This window comes from Meriones unguiculatus, chromosome 3 (genome assembly GCF_030254825.1).
Source record: "Meriones unguiculatus strain TT.TT164.6M chromosome 3, Bangor_MerUng_6.1, whole genome shotgun sequence".
NCBI lineage: Eukaryota > Metazoa > Chordata > Mammalia > Rodentia > Muridae > Meriones > Meriones unguiculatus.
Window position 1 is genome coordinate 160,727,251 of NC_083351.1, and position 19,337 is coordinate 160,746,587.

The window sequence follows — 19,337 nt, forward strand, 5'->3', positions numbered from 1 at the left end:
ACCCAACAAATTTGACCAGAAAAGAAAATCCTCCCGCCACATAATAATCAAAACAGTAAGTATACAGAACAAAGAAAAAATACTAAAAGCTGCAAGGGAAAAAGGCCAAGTAACATATAATGGCAAACTCATTAGAATCACACCTGACTTTTCAACAGAGACTATGAAAGCCAGAAGGGCCTGGACGGATATCATGCAGACCCTAAGAGAACACAGATGTCAGCCCAGGCTACTATACCCAGCAAAACTCTCAGTCCTCATAGATGGAGAAAACAAGATATTCAATGACAAAAACAAATTTCAACAATACCTACAAACAAATCCAGCATTACAGAAGACACTGGAAGGGAAAATACAACCCAAGAAAGCTAGCTACATTCAAGAAAACACAGGAAATAAATAACCTCACTTCAGTAAAACAAAAAGCAACCAAGCACACAACCTGATGACCACAGCCAACATCAAAATCAAGAGATCTAACAGCCACTGGTCATTAATCTCTCTCAACATCAATGGACTCAACTCTCCAATAAAAAGGCACAGATTAACAGAATGGATACATAAACAAAACCCAGCAATCTGTTGCATACAAGAAACACACCTAAGACACAAAGATAGACATTACCTGAGGGTAAAGGGTTGGAAGACGACTTTCCAAGCAAACGGACCCAAGAAGCAAGCAGGAGTAGCCATTCTAATATCTGATAAAATAGACTTTCAACCAAAATTAATCAAAAGAGATGGGGAAGGACACTTCATACTCATCAAGGGAAAATTCCACCAGGAAGACATCACAATCCTGAACATCTATGCCCCAAATACAAGGGCACCTACATATGTGAAAGAAACATTGATAAAATTTAAAGCACATATAGATCCCCACACATTAATAGTGGGAGACTTCAACACCCCACTCTCAACAAAGGACAGGTCAACCAAACAGAAATTAAACAAAGAAACAATGTCTCCGACAGAGGTCATGAATCAAATGGACCTAACAGACATTTACAGAACTTTACACCCAAACACAAAAGAATTTACCTTCTTCTCAGCACCTCATGGAACCTTCTCCAAAATAGACCACATAGTGCGTCACAAAGCGAGCCTCAACAGATACAAGAAGATTGATATAATCCCATGTATCTTGTCTGATCACCATGGAATAAAGCTGGACCTCAACAATAACAGAAATAACAAAAAGCCTACATACACATGGAAACTGAACAACTTGTTACTAAATGACAGCTGGGTCAGGGAAGAAATAAAGAAAGAAATTAAAGTCTTTCTAGAAATCAATGAAAATGAAGACACAACATACCCAAACTTGTGGGACACAATGAAAGCAGTGCTAAGAGGTAAGTTCATAGCACTAAGTGCCTTCAAGAAGAAATTCGAGACAGCTCATTCAAGCACCCTAATGGCTCACTTAAAAACCCTAGAAAAAGAAGAAGCAGACACACCAAGAAGGAGTAGACGGCTGGAAATAATCAAACTCAGGGCTGAAATCAATCAATTGGAAACAAATAAAACAATTCAAAGAATCAATGAAACCAAGAGCTGGTTCTTTGAGAAAATCAACAAGATCGACAAACCCTTAGCCAGGCTAACTAAAAGGCAGAGAGACACCACCCAAATCAACAAAATCAGAAATGAAAAGGGGGATATAACTACAGACACTGAGGAAATCCAAACAATCATTAGGACTTACTTCAAAAGTCTATATGCCACAAAATTTGAAAATCTAAATGAAATGGACAATTTTCTTGATCGATTTGACTTACCAAAGCTGAACCAGGACCAGGTAAATCAACTAAATAGACCTATATCCCCCAAAGAAATAGAAGCGGTCATCAAAAGTCTCCCATCCAAAAAAAGCCCAGGACCAGATGGCTTCAGCGCAGAATTCTACCAGACCTTCAAAGAAGAGCTAACACCAATTCTCTTCAAACTATTCCACAAAATAGAAACAGAAGGAATATTACCAAATTCATTCTATGAAGCCACAGTCACCTTGGTACCTAAACCTCACAAAGACTCAACAAAGAAAGAGAATTTCCGGCCAATCTCCCTTATGAACATTGATGCAAAAATACTTAATAAAATACTTGCAAACCGAATCCAAGAACACATCAAAGATATTATCCAGTATGACCAAGTAGGCTTCATTCCAGGTATGCAGGGGTGGTTCAATATACGGAAATCCATCAATGTGATCCACCATATTAACAAACTGAAAGAAAAAAACCACATGATAATCTCCCTAGATGCTGAAAAAGCCTTTGACAAAATCCAACATCCATTCATGTTCAAAGTATTGGAGAGATCAGGGATACAAGGCACATATCTAAACATAGTAAAGGCGATATACAGCAAGCCTATAGCCAACATCAAACTGAATGGAGAGAAACTTAAAGCAATCCCACTGAAATCAGGGACAAGACAAGGCTGCCCACTCTCTCCATATCTCTTCAACATAGTGTTGGAAGTCCTTGCTAGAGCAATAAGACAGTTGAAGGAGATCAAGGGGATACAAATTGGAAAGGAAGAAGTCAAATTATCACTATTTGCAGATGATATGATAGTATACGTGAGTGACCCCAAAAACTCTACCAGGGAACTCCTACAGCTGATAAACACCTTCAGCAAAGTGGCAGGATACAAAATTAACTCAAAAAAATCAGTAGCCCTCCTGTATACAAAAGACAAAAGGGCTGAGAAAGAAATTAAGGAAACAACACCCTTCACAATAGCCACAAATGACATAAGGTACCTCGGAGTAACCCTAACCAAGGAAGTCAAAGACTTGTATGAAAAAAATTTCAAATCTCTGAAGAAAGAATTAGAAGAAGATATGAGAAGATGGAAAGATCTCCCATGCTCATGGCTTGGTAGGATTAACATAGTAAAAATGGCCATCTTACCAAAAGCAATCTACAGATTCAATGCAATGCCCATCAAATTACCAACACAATTCTTTACAGACCTGGAAAGGAAAATTCTCAACTTCATATGGAATAACAAGAAACCCAGAATTGCTAAAACAATCTTCTACAATAAAAGATCTTCTGGAGGTATCTCCATCCCTGATCTTAAGTTGTACTATAGAGCAACAGTTTTAAAAACTGCATGGTACTGGCATAGAAACAGAATGGTGGATCAATGGAACCGAACAGAGGACCCAGAAATAAACCCACACACTTATGGACACCTGATCTTTGACAAAGATGCCAAAACCATACAATGGAAAAAAGATAGCATCTTCAACAAATGGTGCTGGTCTAACTGGATGTCTACATGTAGAAAAATGAAAATAGATCCATACTTGTCACCCTGCACAAAACTGAAGACCAAGTGGATCAAAGACCTCAACATAAAACCAGACACATTAAATCGGCTTGAAAAAAAAGTGGGAAATACCCTAGAACTCATTGGTACAGGGGGAAACTTCCTGAACAGAATACCAACAGCACAGGCTCTAAGAGCAACAACCAATAAATGGGACCTCATGAAACTGAAAAGCTTCTGTAAAGCAAAGGACACCGTCATCAAAACAAAGCGACCACCTACAGATTGGGAAAGAATCTTCACCAACCCTTTATCTGACAGAGGACTCATATCCAGTATATATAAAGAACTAAAGAAGCTGAAAAGCAGCAAACCAAGTAATCCACTTAAAAAAATGGGGAACAGAGCTAAACAGAGAATTCTCTGTAGAGGAATACGGAATGGCAGAGAAGCACTTAAAGAAATGCTCAACCTCACTAGCCATTAGGGAAATGCAAATCAAAACAACCCTGAGATTTCACCTTACACCCATGAGAATGGCCAAGATCAAAAACTCAAGTGACAACACATGCTGGAGAGGTTGTGGAGAAAGGGGAACCCTTCTCCACTGCTGGTGGGAATATAAACTTGTACAACCACTCTGGAAATCAATCTGGCGCTTTCTCAGACAACTAGGAATAGCGCTTCCTCAAGATCCAGCCATACCACTCCTGGGCATATATCCAAAAGAGGCTCAAGTACACAAAAAGGACATTTGCTCAACCATGTTTGTAGCAGCTTTATTTGTAATAGCCAGAAGCTGGAAACAACCCAGATGCCCCTCAACTGAAGAATGGATGCAGAAATTGTGGTACATCTACACAATGGAATATTACTCAGCAATGAAAAAATAAGGAAATCATGAAATTTGCAGGTAAATGGTGGGATCTGGAAAGGATCATCCTGAGTGAGTTGTCCCAGAAGCAAAAAGACACACATGGTATATACTCACTCATATAGACATACAACATAGGACAAACCCACTAAAACCTGTGCATCTAAAGAAACTATGCAAGAGAGAGGACCCTAACTAAAACGTCCAATCCCCATCCAGAAAGGCAAAGAGGATGGACATCAGAAGAAGAAGAAAACAGGAAACAACCTAGGAACCTACCACAGAGGGCCTCTGAAAGCCTCTGCCCTTCAGACTATCAAAGCAGATGCTGAGCTGGATGGGCAACTGTTGGGCAGGAGAACGGAATTTTAGGTAAGAACTGGGAAATAGTAAGTGCTGGAGAGGACAGGGTCTCCACAAGGAGAGCAACAGAACAAGAAAATTTGAACATAGGGAACTTCCCAGAGACTCATACCACAACCAAGGACTATTCATGGAGATAACCTAGAACCCCTGCACAGATGTAGCCCAGGGCAGTTCAGAGTCCAATTGGGTTACATAGTAATGTGAAGAGGGACTGCCTCTGACATAATCTGATTGGCCTGCTCTTTGATCACCTCCCTCTGGGGGGGGAGGGAGCAGCCTTACCAGGCCACAGTAGAGGCCAATACAGCCACTTTTGATGTGAACTGACAGACTAAGATCAGAAAGGAGAGGAGAACCTCCCCTATTAGTGGACTTGGGGAGTGGCATGAAAGCCGAGGGAGGAGGGAGGGTGGGATTGGGAGGAGAGGAGGGAGGGGCTTATGGGGGGATGCAGAATGAATAAAGTGTAATTGATGAAAAATTTAAGAAAAAAGGGAAAAAATAATTTAAGAACCTTAAATGACTTTCAAAATTGGAGGAAAACATGGAGTTAGTCAATTGGCATGGAGCACGTCTCACCCCTGGGGGCAATGGTCTCCTGAACCTACTCAGACCTCGGACACCACCACTGCTAGTTCTAGAACTGACGCAGGATGTTCCAACGAGGGGTTAAGGCTTCTCATAATATTTCCTATAAGCCCACACCTGTTTGTCTATATCCCCCATTTTTATTCATTATTAGCCAGATAGAGCCAAGTAATTGTGGTAATGATACTTGCTTTTTTGCCCAATGCTGGAATGCTAGTAAATTTAGGTATGCCCTGGTTACTCGCATGCCTCACTGGGTGCCTGTGCCCATTGATGCCCCTCACGCTATGACTCTCTTCAGACAGAAAAGGGATCTTGTAACTACAGCCACCATTGTTACTACCATCTCATTGATGGCTGTTGGAGCTACCACCAGGGCATTAGCCATGAGTCATACTGGGCAGACTGCTCAGACCCTGAATAATCATTTAGCCAATGTAGCTCATGCCTTAGTTGTACATAAAGGAATTAATGCTCAACTAAAAGGAAGCTTGATGGTGTTCAATCAGAGGATTGACCTCTTGCAGGAGCAAATTGATACCCTATGGCAAATCACTCAACCTGGCTGTCAATGAAAGTATGCTGGACTTTGTGTCACTAGCATACAACATGAGAATTTTTCCTGTGCTGCAAATCTGTCTAAACAATTGTCGAGCTATATTTTAGGTAATTGGACTGGAGAATTCGATACTACGATGGAGCAGCTGAGAGTGGCCATTGTCACAGTAAATTCTACTGGAGTGGACGCAGGACTAGCCACAGGATTATCAACATGGATTGCTGCAGCCATGAATCATCTGAAGGAATGGGCGGGCATGGGAGTGTTAGCAGGCCTTCTGGTGTTGGTCTCCTTGGTTTGCCTGTGGTATATATGCAAGATTAGAGTCTCACAACAGTGTGATGCAGCCATGATCATTCAGGCCTTTACAGCCATTGAAGCAGGACATTCTCCCCAAGCATGGTTGGATACCATAAAAAGCTAAAATGATACGCTCAGGATGCGAGGCTAAGCACTGCACTCAGGGTCAGCTGCTTTGGACCCAGAGAAGAGCATGTCTGATTGCATGCGGGTTGATGCCCCAGGTCCCGCCTCTGAGAAAAAGGTATCGGACGGGTCTGATGCTCTTTGGGTGGATGACACCTAAATGAACATCTGTACAAAGTCCCAATTTATTTCTAATATCAGAGATCAGACCTCTACTCTTGCCTGATGCGTCTAAAACAAAAAGGGGGAACTGTAGAGAGCTGCGGAATGCTATGCCTTAAAGATGGAGCTGGTTTCTGCCTTCCACCTTCCCGATGGTGAGTGCTCTCTGTCACGAACAACTCCACATTTGGCTAAGGCCGAGGATCTGGCTTGCTTCCATGTATGTGGACCTATCTGCATTGCCCCTGTGGCACGCCTGGGTTGCCTACCCAGAGGCTATTTAAGCTGTGGGCTGGCTTTCCCCGGGGTCCGAGGATTGTTCAATGTTCCTGAATAAACTGCATTGAAAAAAAAAAAAGTGCCTATGTTAGTAGATATTTATGTTAAGACCTGGGCAAAGAGATAAAAGCTAGCATATTGCATAGATAGTACTCAATAAATGAAAATTAAATTTATACCAAACCCAGAGGAAAAGCATTGGCAGGTTCAAGTCAGACCAGAAGAAAAATGTACCAAATCAGAATGTCCAGAAGCAGATTAAGAGGAGAAAATGCTGCTGGTTCTTACATACACAGTCTCCTAGGCTAGAAACAGAAGTAGATTTTTTTCATTATGGTGAGAATTCTGATGGAAGTTCTGTGCAAGGGAGAATCATAATTCAACCAGTATTTTCATTTCATTTTCAACAAGTGAAGGAGTCTGGTAATTGGAATTCTGCCTCCTGGCCTTGGCGGATGCAGGTCTTATCCATAGTTCCATTTCTCAGAGACTGTCCTTGGCGGTCTCTGCAGGGTGCTCTGAGCCTGAGAAGTAGCAAGCTCCCTGCAACCTTGGGAACCAAAAACTTTGTGTAACCTTGAGTGAATTCCTGCATGCCTTGCCAGGTGGCACAGATGCATTGCTACTGTGAAAAAAATTTGCTTGTGCCCTTTGCTTTATAAGTGTTGTTTGCACGTTCAGTAAATTGAGACTTGATCAGGAATCTGTCTTGTCTCCATTCTTCATGTCTCTGTCCCCCAATTTCCACTCCCTCTTTCAGGTGGACCCTTTCAACTAGCCCATGGATGGGTCAGTTGGCGCCCAAACAAGGGACCTTGAAAACGAGGGGCAAAGTGATAAACGCTGGTTTTTGGAGCTCCGGATGCCTAAGTAAAAAAAAAGTGTTTGGTAACGACTGCCCATTGCACGGAGGAAGACAAGGTAGGCAGGCAGCACAATCATGGGGCAGAGCAGTCGCAGGGAGTTATTTATGGGACTTAAAGTCAATGCTGATAAACGCCAGGAATTGGGAGAAACGCCCTTATCCCCTTTAGTTTGTAAATGAAGTTTGTCCCTGGTTCCTAGTTGAAGGTACCGTCAATCTGGAAACTTGGGGGAGGGTAGGAAAAAGATTGCAAGAATATTACGCTAATAATGGTTCTGTTACAACTTTTTCTCTGTGGACTCTAATTAGAGACATGCTGGATCCTAGGCATGAGAGTGATAAAATTAAAAATTTGATCTCACAAGCTAAAGAATTGCCTGGAGAAATTAGAGCAGCCAAACAGGTAGAAAAAAGTACTTCTAAGGTTATTTCAAATGTTCATAAAGGAGCTCAAACATATTTGTGTAATTTGAGAGCAAAAAATAATTTAAGAGCTACATAGTGAGGATAAAACGGAGTCAGAGGAAGAAACTGCCAAGTCTCATAATTCAGACTGGCCGCGTGTGCCCTCTGCCCCCATGGCTTTCCCTGCCACATGTGCAGGAGATACGTGACCACTGCAGGAAGATATTACTGTTCTCCAAGAGAAAGTCCAATTAGAAAGGGAACAAATTCAGTTATTAAGGGAATTAGAGAAATTAAAATTAAAAACAACAACAATAATAATAGTAGTAATAATAAATAATAACAACAATAATAAAATTGGATTGTTTGCACTGGTAAATTTTAAAGTCCGTTTTTTACTTTTAAAATTATAAATGTGCTTTATAATTTCACTCCTAAAGAGCATGCTTTGTTTTAATATTACAAAAACAGGTTTTAAAAAAATATTTAAATGTTTAAAAAGCAGGTACCGTGGTTGTTTTTTGTCTTTGTCTCTTTTTTTTTTTTTATTTTTGTGTGCTGGCTGTCTGTTTTGGTTTCTGGTTTTGGTTTGCTTTTGAGGTCTGGGGAAACTTGGAGAGTTTCCAATCTGGTCAAGGGAAGATGGAGGACGCTCCAATTCCTGGGGAAGGGGCTTGTAAAAGCTCTACTTATTTTGGTACCGGGAGAGAGGGTCGCTGGGACCATATTCTGTGTGATAAGAGGGCTGCTGGAGCCCGCTCTTCATCTGGAAGCTGTGGAGAGGGCCATGGGGGCTCTGCTCCTTCTGGTATCTATGTGTGTGGAGGGGACCCATGAGGGGGTCCACTCCTTCTGGAATTTGTGGTACTTGTGTCCGGTGGGGGCTGCACAAGTCCTGGTATTTGAGTATTCCAGTTACTCCAAGGTGACAATGTTGGATTTCTATGTTCCTTAGCTATGTCTCTATGTGTATATGTATTTATTTGTGGACTTGACGATATTTTAAAATCTGACTGATGATATTAATATTTTTAGACATGAGACAGTTTGACTCAACAGCTCTGAGTTTGGTCCTGGACCATCAGAGTTAAATTCTATAAATCATTTTAAAATTTATCAGGTATTTTAAAATACAAAAGTTTGTTTGTTTGTTTTAGTTTCTGTATGCCAAAATCTATTTGCTGCAGATTTACCATGCTTATCCAAATTTTAAAGTTCAGAATGAAAAGAACATGATTAAGATGATTCTTAGGTGTCTAGGGGAGTAGCTCCCCCTTCTTTTTTTTTTTTTTTGCAAGTAAATCTTAATTGTATGGTGGGCATGTTCTACCATGCCTTGTCCTTGAGGATTGTAGGGTATTTCAGTTATGTGAGAAACTTGAAACTGTTGACAAAATCTTTTAAAAGATTTGCTAGTATATCCTGTTCCATTGTCAGTTTTAAACTGCTTAGGAACACCCAGAACATTAAAAGCCTGTAGACAATGAACAATAACATTTTTTTGCAGCTTCTCCTGGTTGAGGAGTGGCAAAAATGAATCCAGAATAGGTATCAATGCAAACAAGTACATAATTTAATTTTTTAAATTTAAAAATATGAGTAATATCCATTTGTCAAATTTGATTTGCAACTAGTCCTTTAGGATTGACTCCCAAATGAGGAACAAGCTGAAATTGAGGACAAGTACTGCAAGCCTTGACTATACTATGGGCCTGTTCCTTAGTCAACCCATATTTAGGTCTCAAGGTTTGACTATTAAGATGATGTATATTATGGGCATCCTGGGCTCTTTTTAACTGTGGAAAGTAAACTTTGGTGGCTTTGTCTGCCAATGCATTTCCTTCAGACAGGGGTCCTGGCCAATCAGAATGAGCCCTCAAATGTCCTATGAAAAAGGGAAAGTTTCTTTCTTGTATCAAATTTTGAATTTGTATAAATAAAATTCTATCAGGAGAAGATGTCTGAATTTGACCCGCAGTCTCTAACCTAGGCAAAGACTGAGCTATATATGCACTATCTGTAAAAATGTTCAAAGACTGCTTATTAAAACTACGAAACACAGCCAATACTGTAGATAACGCTGCTATTTGCGCAAATGTGCTAGACACTTGAAAAGAAACTGTTTTTTTTTTTTCCATAAGTATAGGCAGCAACACCAGATAATGAACCATCAGTAAATACCTTAAAGCATCAACAATTAGGCTAACTTTTGTTTTAAATGGAAAAAAACTATAGGTTGTACCTTTACAAACTGAATTAACTTGTTTTCTTGTGCCTCAACAGGTTGGACTCTGTCATAACAAGCTTACGTGTGTTAAAATGCCATATTTATCAGATCTCTGACAAGTCTGAGGGCCAGCATATTTGAGTTACTCTTTGTCTAGCTTTATCATCTGCTCTAAACTGCATCATATAAAACAGGATATTATAATTTTTAATTTTGGCATATTTTTTAAATGTATGATTTAGAACCAAATTTTAGGTAGATCTATATAGGCAAACTTTATGATTACCCATTTTACATTTAACCTTAAAAAAAAATAAACAACCTAAACAAGGAGACTAGGTAAAACTCAATCTTGTACTCAACTATAATCTTTAGCATAACTTTTAATCTGCTTTTTTAAATTAAAATCAAAGCAAAACTTTTAATTAAACATAATTTATAAAGGGGCTAGCAAATCTTATTAATCCTATTATATTGTATTAAAACTTAACAGCAAAAAATTAAAGGACAGAAGTTTTATTTAGCATTATACAGAGAACTAAACTTACCCTGCAGCCCTCAGCAAAAATGGACTATTCTGGCCATACCAAATCTATAGGCCAGAAAGAAACAGCATTAAATCATTTATTTAGGTACTGGCAGCCAGGCATATATTTTATATAATGGTTAACAATGATCTGAATAAAACCCTGCATAATCCTGGGCTAACATGGAACTATAGTCCTTTTTCTCCTATAAAAGAGCATAAGCAAACATTTTGCATTGAACAATCTCCAGCTATGGCATCCTTTTTGGAGTTAATGGCAAATTTGGAGTTAATGGCATCTGAGTAGTGGAATTTGGCCTTTTGGCTGCAAAGCCCTCCTCTGTGGCCTAACAGGACTGCTCCTCCCTTCGGGGGTGGGGAGGCCAAAGAGCCAGTCATTGAGTTCCTGTTAGAAAAGTCCTTGTTCCCCTCACTTTGGGAAACCAATTGGTTACTGAGCTACCACAGGCTACATCTGAGCGGAGGTTCTAGGTTATATCCATGCATGGTATGTGTTAGTGAATAAGTCTTTCTTTTTTTAAGATTTAGTTTTTTATTAATTATACTTTATTCACTTTGTAACCCCCTATAAATCCCCCGTCCTCCCCTCCAAATCCCACTTTCCCACCCCCTTCTTCACGCATGCCCCTCCCCAAGTCCACTGATAGGGGAGGTCCTCCTCTCCTTCCTTCTGATCTTAGTCTATCAGATCTCATCAGGAGTGGCTGCATTGTCATCTTCTGTGGCCTGGTAAGGCTGCTCCCCCTGTCTTTCTAAACAGCCATGAGCAGTTCCTAGGTGAAAACTGACAATGTTTAGGATTCCTATCCATTTTCAGTGTTAGAGTATTGGGAAACAAGCATTTCATGTCTGTTTGCTGATTGGATTTGATCTTTATCTTTATTTAAAGCACTAGTGCTGTGTCAGTATATTACATTCTTTGGAATAGCTAATGTCTACAGTTTTTAGGTATGCATAATTATATTAAATCACATATTGGCATAAAATAAATTCTTTTTAATGTCTGATAGGAAATGTTGTCTTTTTATGCTTTATTATAATTTTGTGTGAGAGTACTAAAGTTATAAAGAACAGAAAAATACACAATTTGGTTAATTATTAACAAGGATCAAGACCACTGTCATCCAGTCCATTCTAGAGTGTTTCAGGGTCCTTCTTTGGGATGCGCTTCACGTCCTGTGACCAGCCACCACAGGAGAACAGCAGGTGAGAGCCCTTCCCCTAGCACCTCACTAGAGTCCAGCCGCCAAGGCATGCACTGCCATGGGCCACTGGTGCCCAGTCTACTCCAGCACACTCCAGAGTCCTTATTCAAGGGACTTCCTGGACCACACCTCCACCCCATCATTGGTGATGAGGAACCACCTGGGAAGAGCAGCAACCATCTAGAAACAGTGGCATGCTTCAGGCTTCATTTGGGGGGAGCCCTCCCTTTTCCTCCTTTTTCTCCACCTGCATTCTTACAGTCTGAAAGCCAGCCAGGAACAGCAGCCATTAGGTGGCAGCAACGACCAACAGAAACCAGCACCCATCAGAGACCAACAGCATCCAGCATGCCACATTTCCTGATCCCTTTCTCCACCTACAAGTCAGACACCAGCAGCCATTAGAGACTAGCAGTTGTCCATTTATCCCCAGAGGACTGTTACCATGCAGGAAATCAAGGGTACTGCTACCATCCAGGACCACCAGCTCTATAGTAATCCTAGAGGCCAACTACCATCAGGCATCATGTTTGATAACACCGTGGGAAACCAAATGTCTACAGGTCAGGGTAAGAGCATAAGTAACAAAGTACAAGAGCACCATATAGCAGCACCAGATACCCAGCTATCCTATTTCAGCAATACCTGAAAACCCTTATACACCTGAACCACAAGAAAAATTATCTTAAACCTGATATTATGAAAATGACAGAGGCCTTGAAAGAGGAAAATAAATCCATTAAAAGAAATACAGTAAAGTACAATCAAACAGGTGACAGAGTTGAATAAATCCTTTTAAAAAATACAGAAAAATACAATGAAATGGGGAAAGGAAATGAATAAAACTGTTCAAGACCTAAAAATAGAAATAGAAGCATTAAAGAATCTGAGACAATCCTGGAGATGGAAAACCTAGGGATGAGAACAGAAACCACAGACATAAGCATCACCAGCACAGTTCAAGAGATGGAAGAGAGAATCTCAAGTGTAGAAGATATTATTGAAGAAATAGATGCATCAGTCAAAGAAAAGTAATAAATCTAAAAATTTCCCGACACAAAACATCTAAGAAATATGAAACACTATAAAGAGACAAAATCTAGGAAAAAATGGGAAGAGAAGTAGAAAACTCCCAAGACCCATAAAATATTTTCTTTTTTATTTTTATTTAATTTTATTTTATTAATTATACTTTATTAACTTTGTATCCCCCCATAGGCCCCTCCCTCCCCCCTCCCGGTTCCATCCTCCCTCCCCCTTCTTCATGCATGCCCCTCCCCAGGTCCACTGATAGGGGAGATCCTCCTCTCCTTCCTTCTGCTCTTAGTCTATATACAGAACAAAGAAAGACTATTAAAAGCCACAATGTCACATATGAAGCCAAGTCACACATGAAGGCAGACCTATAAGAAATAATCTGAATTCTCAACAGTGATTCTAAAATCAAGAAGGGCCGCAAAGATATCTTACAGACACTAAGAGACCACAGATGTCAGCTTGAACTACTATGCCCAGCAAAACTTTTAATCATCACAGATGAAGAAAACAAGATACTCCAAGACAAAAACAAACTTAAACAGTATCTATCCACAAGTATAGCCTTACAGAAGATACTAGAGGAAAAACCCAAGGAAGCTAACTATACCCAGGAAAACACTGTAAACAAATAATCCCACATCAGAAAAACCAAAAGAAGGGAAGAACAAACACACCAAACACACTCTACCACCATCAATATCAACATCAAAATAACAGGAAGTAGCAATCATTGGTCATTATTATCGCTCAACATCAATGGACTCAACTCTCCAATAAAAAGACACAAGCTAACAGATTGGATGGGAAAACAGGAGCCATCAATCTACTGCATACAAGATACACACCTCAGCAATAAAGGTAGACACAATCTCAGAGGGAAAAGCTAGAAAAAGATTTTCCAGCCAAACAGAACCAAGAAACAAGCTCGAGTAGCCATTCTAGCATCTATTAAAATAGGCATTCAACCAAAATTAATTGAAAAAGATGGAAAAGAAGACTTCATACTTCACAGAAGGTGAGATACAGTGTCTCAGTTATGTGTGTGTAAAGGGTGTTGTTTCCCTTATTTCTTTCTGGCCCTTTTGTCTTTGGTATACAGGAGGGCTTCTGATTTTTTTGAGTTGATTTTGTATCCTGCCACTTTGCTGAAGGTGTTCATCAGCTGGAGGAGTTCTCTGGTTGAATTTTTGGGGTCACTCATATATACTATCATATCATCTGCGAATAGTGACACTTCGACCTCTTCCTTTCCGATTTGTATCCCCTTGATCTCCTTTAGTTGTCGTATTGCTCTGGCTAGGACTTCAAGTACTATGTTGAAGAGGTATGGAGAGAGTGGGCAGCCTTGTCTTGTCTCTGATTTCAGTAGGATTGATTTAAGTTTCTCTCCATTGAGTTTGATGTTGGCTATAGGCTTGCTGTATATTGCCTTTACTATGTTTAGATATGTGCCTTGTATCCCTGATCTCTTCAAGACTTTAAACATGAATGGGTGTTGGACTTTGTCAAATGCTTTTTCAGCATCTAAGGAGATGATTATGTGTTTTTTCTCCTTCAGTTTGTTTATGTGGTGGATTACATTGATGGATTTCCGTATGTTGAACCACCCTTGCATGCCTGGGATGAAGCCTACTTAGTCATGGTGGATGATATCTTTGATGTGTTCTTGGATTCGGTTTGCAAGTATTTTACTGAGTATTTTTGCATCAATGTTCATAAGAGAGATAGGTCTGAAGTTCTCTTTTTTTGTTGGGTCTTTTTGTGGTTTAGGTATTAAGGTGACTGTGGCTTCATAGAATGAGTTTGGTAGTGTTCCTTCTGTTTCTATTTTGTGGAATAGTTTGGAGAGAATTGGAGTTAGCACATCTTTGAAGGTCTGGTAGAATTCTGCACTGAATCCATCTGGCCCAGGACTTTTTTTTTTTGGAAGGGAGACTGTTGATGAGTGCTTCTATTTCCTTGAAGGAAATAGGACTATTCAATCTTTCTTCCTGATCTTGACTTAATTTTGGTAAATGGAATCTATCAAGAAAATTGTCCATTTCTTTTAGATTTTTGAATTTTGTGGCATATAGGCTTTTGTAGTATGACCTAATGATTGTGTGAATTTCCTTAGTGTCTGCAGCTATGTCCCCCTTTTCATTTCTGATTTTGCTGATTTGGATAGTTTCTCTCTGCCCCTTTTGGTTAGTTTGGCTAAACGTTTGTCTATCTTGTTGATTTTTTCAAACAACCAGCTCTTGGTTTCATTGATTCTTTGAATAGTTTTATTTGTTTCTAGTTGATTTATTGTTGCCCTGAGTTTGATTATTTCCAGCTGTCTGCTCCTCTTGGGTGCATTTGCTTCTTTTTTCTCTAGGGCTTTCAGTTGAGCCATTAAGTTGCTTGTATCAGATGTCACAAATTTTTTCTTGAAGGCAATTAGTGCTATGAATTTTCCTCTGAGCACTGCTTTCATTGTGTCCCATAAATTAGGGTATGTTGTACCTCCATTTTCATTGAGTTCTAGGAAGTCTTTAATTTCTTTCCTTATTTCTTCCTTAACCCAGCTATCATTGAGCAGCAAGTTGTGCAGTCTCCATGTGCTTGTTGGCTTTTTTCTAATTCCATTGTTGTTGATGTCCAGCTTTATTTCATGAGGGTCAGATAGAATACAGGGGATTATTTCAATCTTCTTGTATCTGTTGAGGCTTGCTTTGTGACCAACTATATGGTCTATTTTGGAGAAGGTTCCATGAGGTGGTGAAAAGAAGGTATATTCTTTTACTTTTGGGTGGAAAGTTCTGTCGACATCTTAGCATCTGCTTTGATCCCCTTTCTGGGTGGAGACTTTCAGAGGCATTTTATGAAAGATGCCCATCATGTTCCTTCTCATCAACTTCCAGTGTCTGTTCTATTTGCCATTCTAATTGGGAATTAAGCATCTTTCCTAGGAACCTGCTCATTATTTAGCTTCTTTAGGACAGTAGATTGTAGTATGGTGATCCTGTATTATATACTAATATCTGTTTATAAGTGAATGTATTCCATGTCTGTCTTTCTGGTTCTAGATCTGTTCACTCAGGATGATATTTTCTACATAAGAAGAGGCATAGAGCCAAGAGGCCTGGGCCCAGGGGGGCGTGATGAACTAACCAAGGACCAAGCATGAAAAGGAGCTAGGCCCCCTGCTGATATTAGCAGATAGGCAGCTCAGTCTCCATGAGGGTTCCCTAGTAAGGGAAGCAGGGTCTGTCTCTGACATGGACTCTGTTGTTCCCTCTATGATCACTTCCCTCTGATGGGCCACAGAGGAAGAGGATGCATGCAATCCTAATGACACTTGATAGGTTGGAGTCAGATGGTAGGGGAGGAGGGCTCCCTCTTTCTGAGAAATAGGAAAGAGGAATAAGGGGAAGAAGGAGGAAGGGTGGGGCCAGGAGGAGACAAAAGAAGACCTTTAATCTAGATATGAAGTGACTAAATTATTAAAAATAAATTCAAATTAAAGAAAAGGTAGGCAAGGGAGTTAGAGACAGCTCCTGCTCCCGTTGTTAGGAAGCCCACATGAAGACCATGCTGCAAACCTGTTACTAATCTGTAGGGACGTAGGTCCTTCCCATGTATGTTCTTTGTTTGGAAGTTGAGTCTCTGTGAGACCCTATGGGCCCAGATTAGTTGATTTTGTCCATTTTCTTGAGGTGGAATGACCTCTTTTTTTGAAGCATCTACCTAGATTGTACTTGAGGCTGAGAAAGGCTGAGAGTTACCAACACAAGCTGCTCTTCCAGAGGACACATTTCATTTCTACCACTTATATCATGATTCAGGACCATCATTAACTCAGGTTTCATAGGATCTGAACCCTCTTCTGGGCTCTGTTGACACTGCATTTATGTGGTGCAGATACCCATGCAGACTAAACACACAAACACTTAAAATAAATATGAAAGATACTTGGCTTCATGAAATGAACTTTGTTACCATTCAACCACTTTCAGAGAACAATGAGTGCCTCGTTCTCATTATTAGCCTTTGTCACAGAATTCCATTTTAGGTTTTGATAACACAGAACAAGAATTCAAAATGAGATATTCTTTCACAGTTGCTGGGTGTGTAGTGTGGTGTGGTATGGTGTGTGTGTGTGTGCGTGTAGTGTTATTTTTTCAAAACACAGACTATAATGTGCCTGTGGTCTTTATATTTATGCTGTGGCTTTAATACTTCTATAGAAGATGTTTTGAAATAGTGAGTATGTGCTGGAAAGATGGCTGAGTAGTTAAGACTGCTTGGTGTGCCAGAGAGTAGACTGGGATGAAATTTGCATCACCAATGTGGAAACCAAGCATGTCTGTAAATGACTAGACCATAGAGTTGGGGAGGTAATGATGAGTGGATCCCAGAATTTACTGGCCGGCCAGCCAGCCTAAGAGAAGTAGCAAACCTCAGGTTCAGTAATATATCTTGCCTTAAGGGAATAAAAAAAAAAAAAGAAAGAGAGTGAGAGAGAACGCCTGACACTGGGCCTCCTCCGTCTTCTGCATGCACATGCATTGGTGCACACCCATACACGCATACACTGCTCTTACAGATAACATACACATGGTGAGAACAAAAGAGAGAGACAATCATTACTCCATAATCTATAATTTTGAAAAGCATGTGCGGTGGCCAGTCTTAATGGTGAACACAGCAGACATGTGCTTGATTTTGGCAGGCATCACACACACACACACACACAAAAGCAAAATTAGCCATCATTTTACCAAGTCCTGCTGAGAAAACTAGTGTCATAAAAAACTATAAATGAACCTTCTACCTCATACCACTTCCAAATGCTCCTTTATGATGGTTAAAAGGGGTAAGGTAATGTAAAATCCTGGTATGAAAATAGCAGTATGAAAATGTATTTGGTCACTGAATTTAAAAAGTGTTTTTCTGTATGACCTCAAAACAACAAATAGCAAAACTAAACTTCATAAACTGAACTTCATAAAAATTCAAACATATCTATATCAAATAACATCATAAAAAGTAGGAAAAAAAAGGTGCTATGAACACAGTTGAGCTAGTGTCTTTGTGATAAGATGAAGCATCCTTTGTGTATATGCCCAAGAGTGGTATAGCTGGGCCTTGAGGAAGATCTATTCCCAGTTTTTGGAGAAAGAGTCATATTGATTTGCATAGTGGTTCTACAAGTTTGCACCCCTCCCAGCAGTGGAGGAGTGTTCCCCTTGCTCCAAATCTTTGCCAACATGAGCTGTCACGTGCGTTATTGATCTAGGCCATTTTCACAGGTATAGGAAAAAATGTCAAGGTAATTTTCTTGATAGCTAAGAATGCTGAACATTTCTTTAAGTGTTTCTCAGCCAGTTGAGATTCCTTTCTTGAGAATTCTCTGTTTAGATATATATACCATTTTTATTGGATTGTTTTGTTTGAAGATGTCTAGATTGTTTTGTTTTGTTTTTTAGTTCTTTATATATTTTGGAAATTTGCCCTCTGTTAGATGTGGGAGTTGGTGAAGATCTTGTCCCATTCTGTATGTTGCTGTTTTGTCCTATTGACGGTGCCCTTTGTCAGTTTTTCAGTTTCATGAGGTCCCACTTATTGGCTATCTCAGTACCTGCGCTTTTGCTGTACTGTTCAGAAAGCTATCTCTTGTGCCAGTGTAGTCAAGGCTATCAGCAGCTTTACTTGTAATAGCCAGAAACTGGAGCAGAAGTTGTGGGAGTGAGTAGCCAACTAATCAATGGTCCAGCTTGAAACACATGTCTTAAGACAGAGCCCACACCTGACATTATCTAATGGGGCCAGGAACCAGAAGCAGGATGGCTCAGAGACCTAAAATAGACCCAAACATGGGTGGCCAAAAAATAATCAATGAAATGATTACTAATGATATTCTTCTATAGTCATATATTGCTGCCTAACACAATTGTCATCAGAGAGGCTTCACCCAGCAACTGATGGAAACAGATAAAAAGACCCACAGACAAACATTAGGCAGACCTTGAAGAGTCCTGCAGAAGAGGAGAAGGAAGGATTGTAGCACCCAGAGAGGTCAAAGACACTACAAGAAAATCCACAGATTGAACTAACCAGGGCTCATAGGGGCTTAGAAGGACTGAACTAACTGACAATCACGGAGATTGAAAGACAAAATGAGAGACAACAGGGTTGCCTCAACATAACCCACTACCTCAGTGGTTACAGTGGTGTAGCTTGGTCTTTTTGTGGGACTCCTAACAGGAGAGTATGTGCTGTCTCTGACCCTTTCGCCCTCTTTTTGGACCCTTTTCCTCCTACTGGATTGTCTCTTCAAGCTTTAACATGGTAGGACATGCCTATTTTTATTACATCTTTATATGACATGTTTGGTAGTTATTCCTGCTCTTTTCTAAAAGAAAATGGAGAAGAAATGAATCTTGGGAAGAGGGGAGGCCTGGGGGAGGGACAGGGAAAAGAGAAGGGAGAAAAAAACTGTGGTAGGGAAGTAAGAGCTAAGAGAAAAATGAAATTAAAAATATTA

General features: G+C 40.0%; 1 protein-coding gene across 1 annotated transcript in view; it reads left to right on the forward strand.

Annotated features, from left to right (window-relative positions):
- Positions 1-8,795, forward strand: part of LOC110542447 (UDP-glucuronosyltransferase 2B1-like) — a 35,634-nt gene extending 26,839 nt beyond the window's left edge. The window contains exon 6 of the mRNA XM_060378812.1: positions 7,300-8,795. Coding sequence (XP_060234795.1) covers positions 7,300-7,573 — 274 coding nt within the window. The 3' untranslated portion in view covers positions 7,574-8,795. The remainder of the gene's footprint in view (positions 1-7,299) is intronic.
- Positions 8,796-19,337: the final 10,542 nt, after the last annotated feature.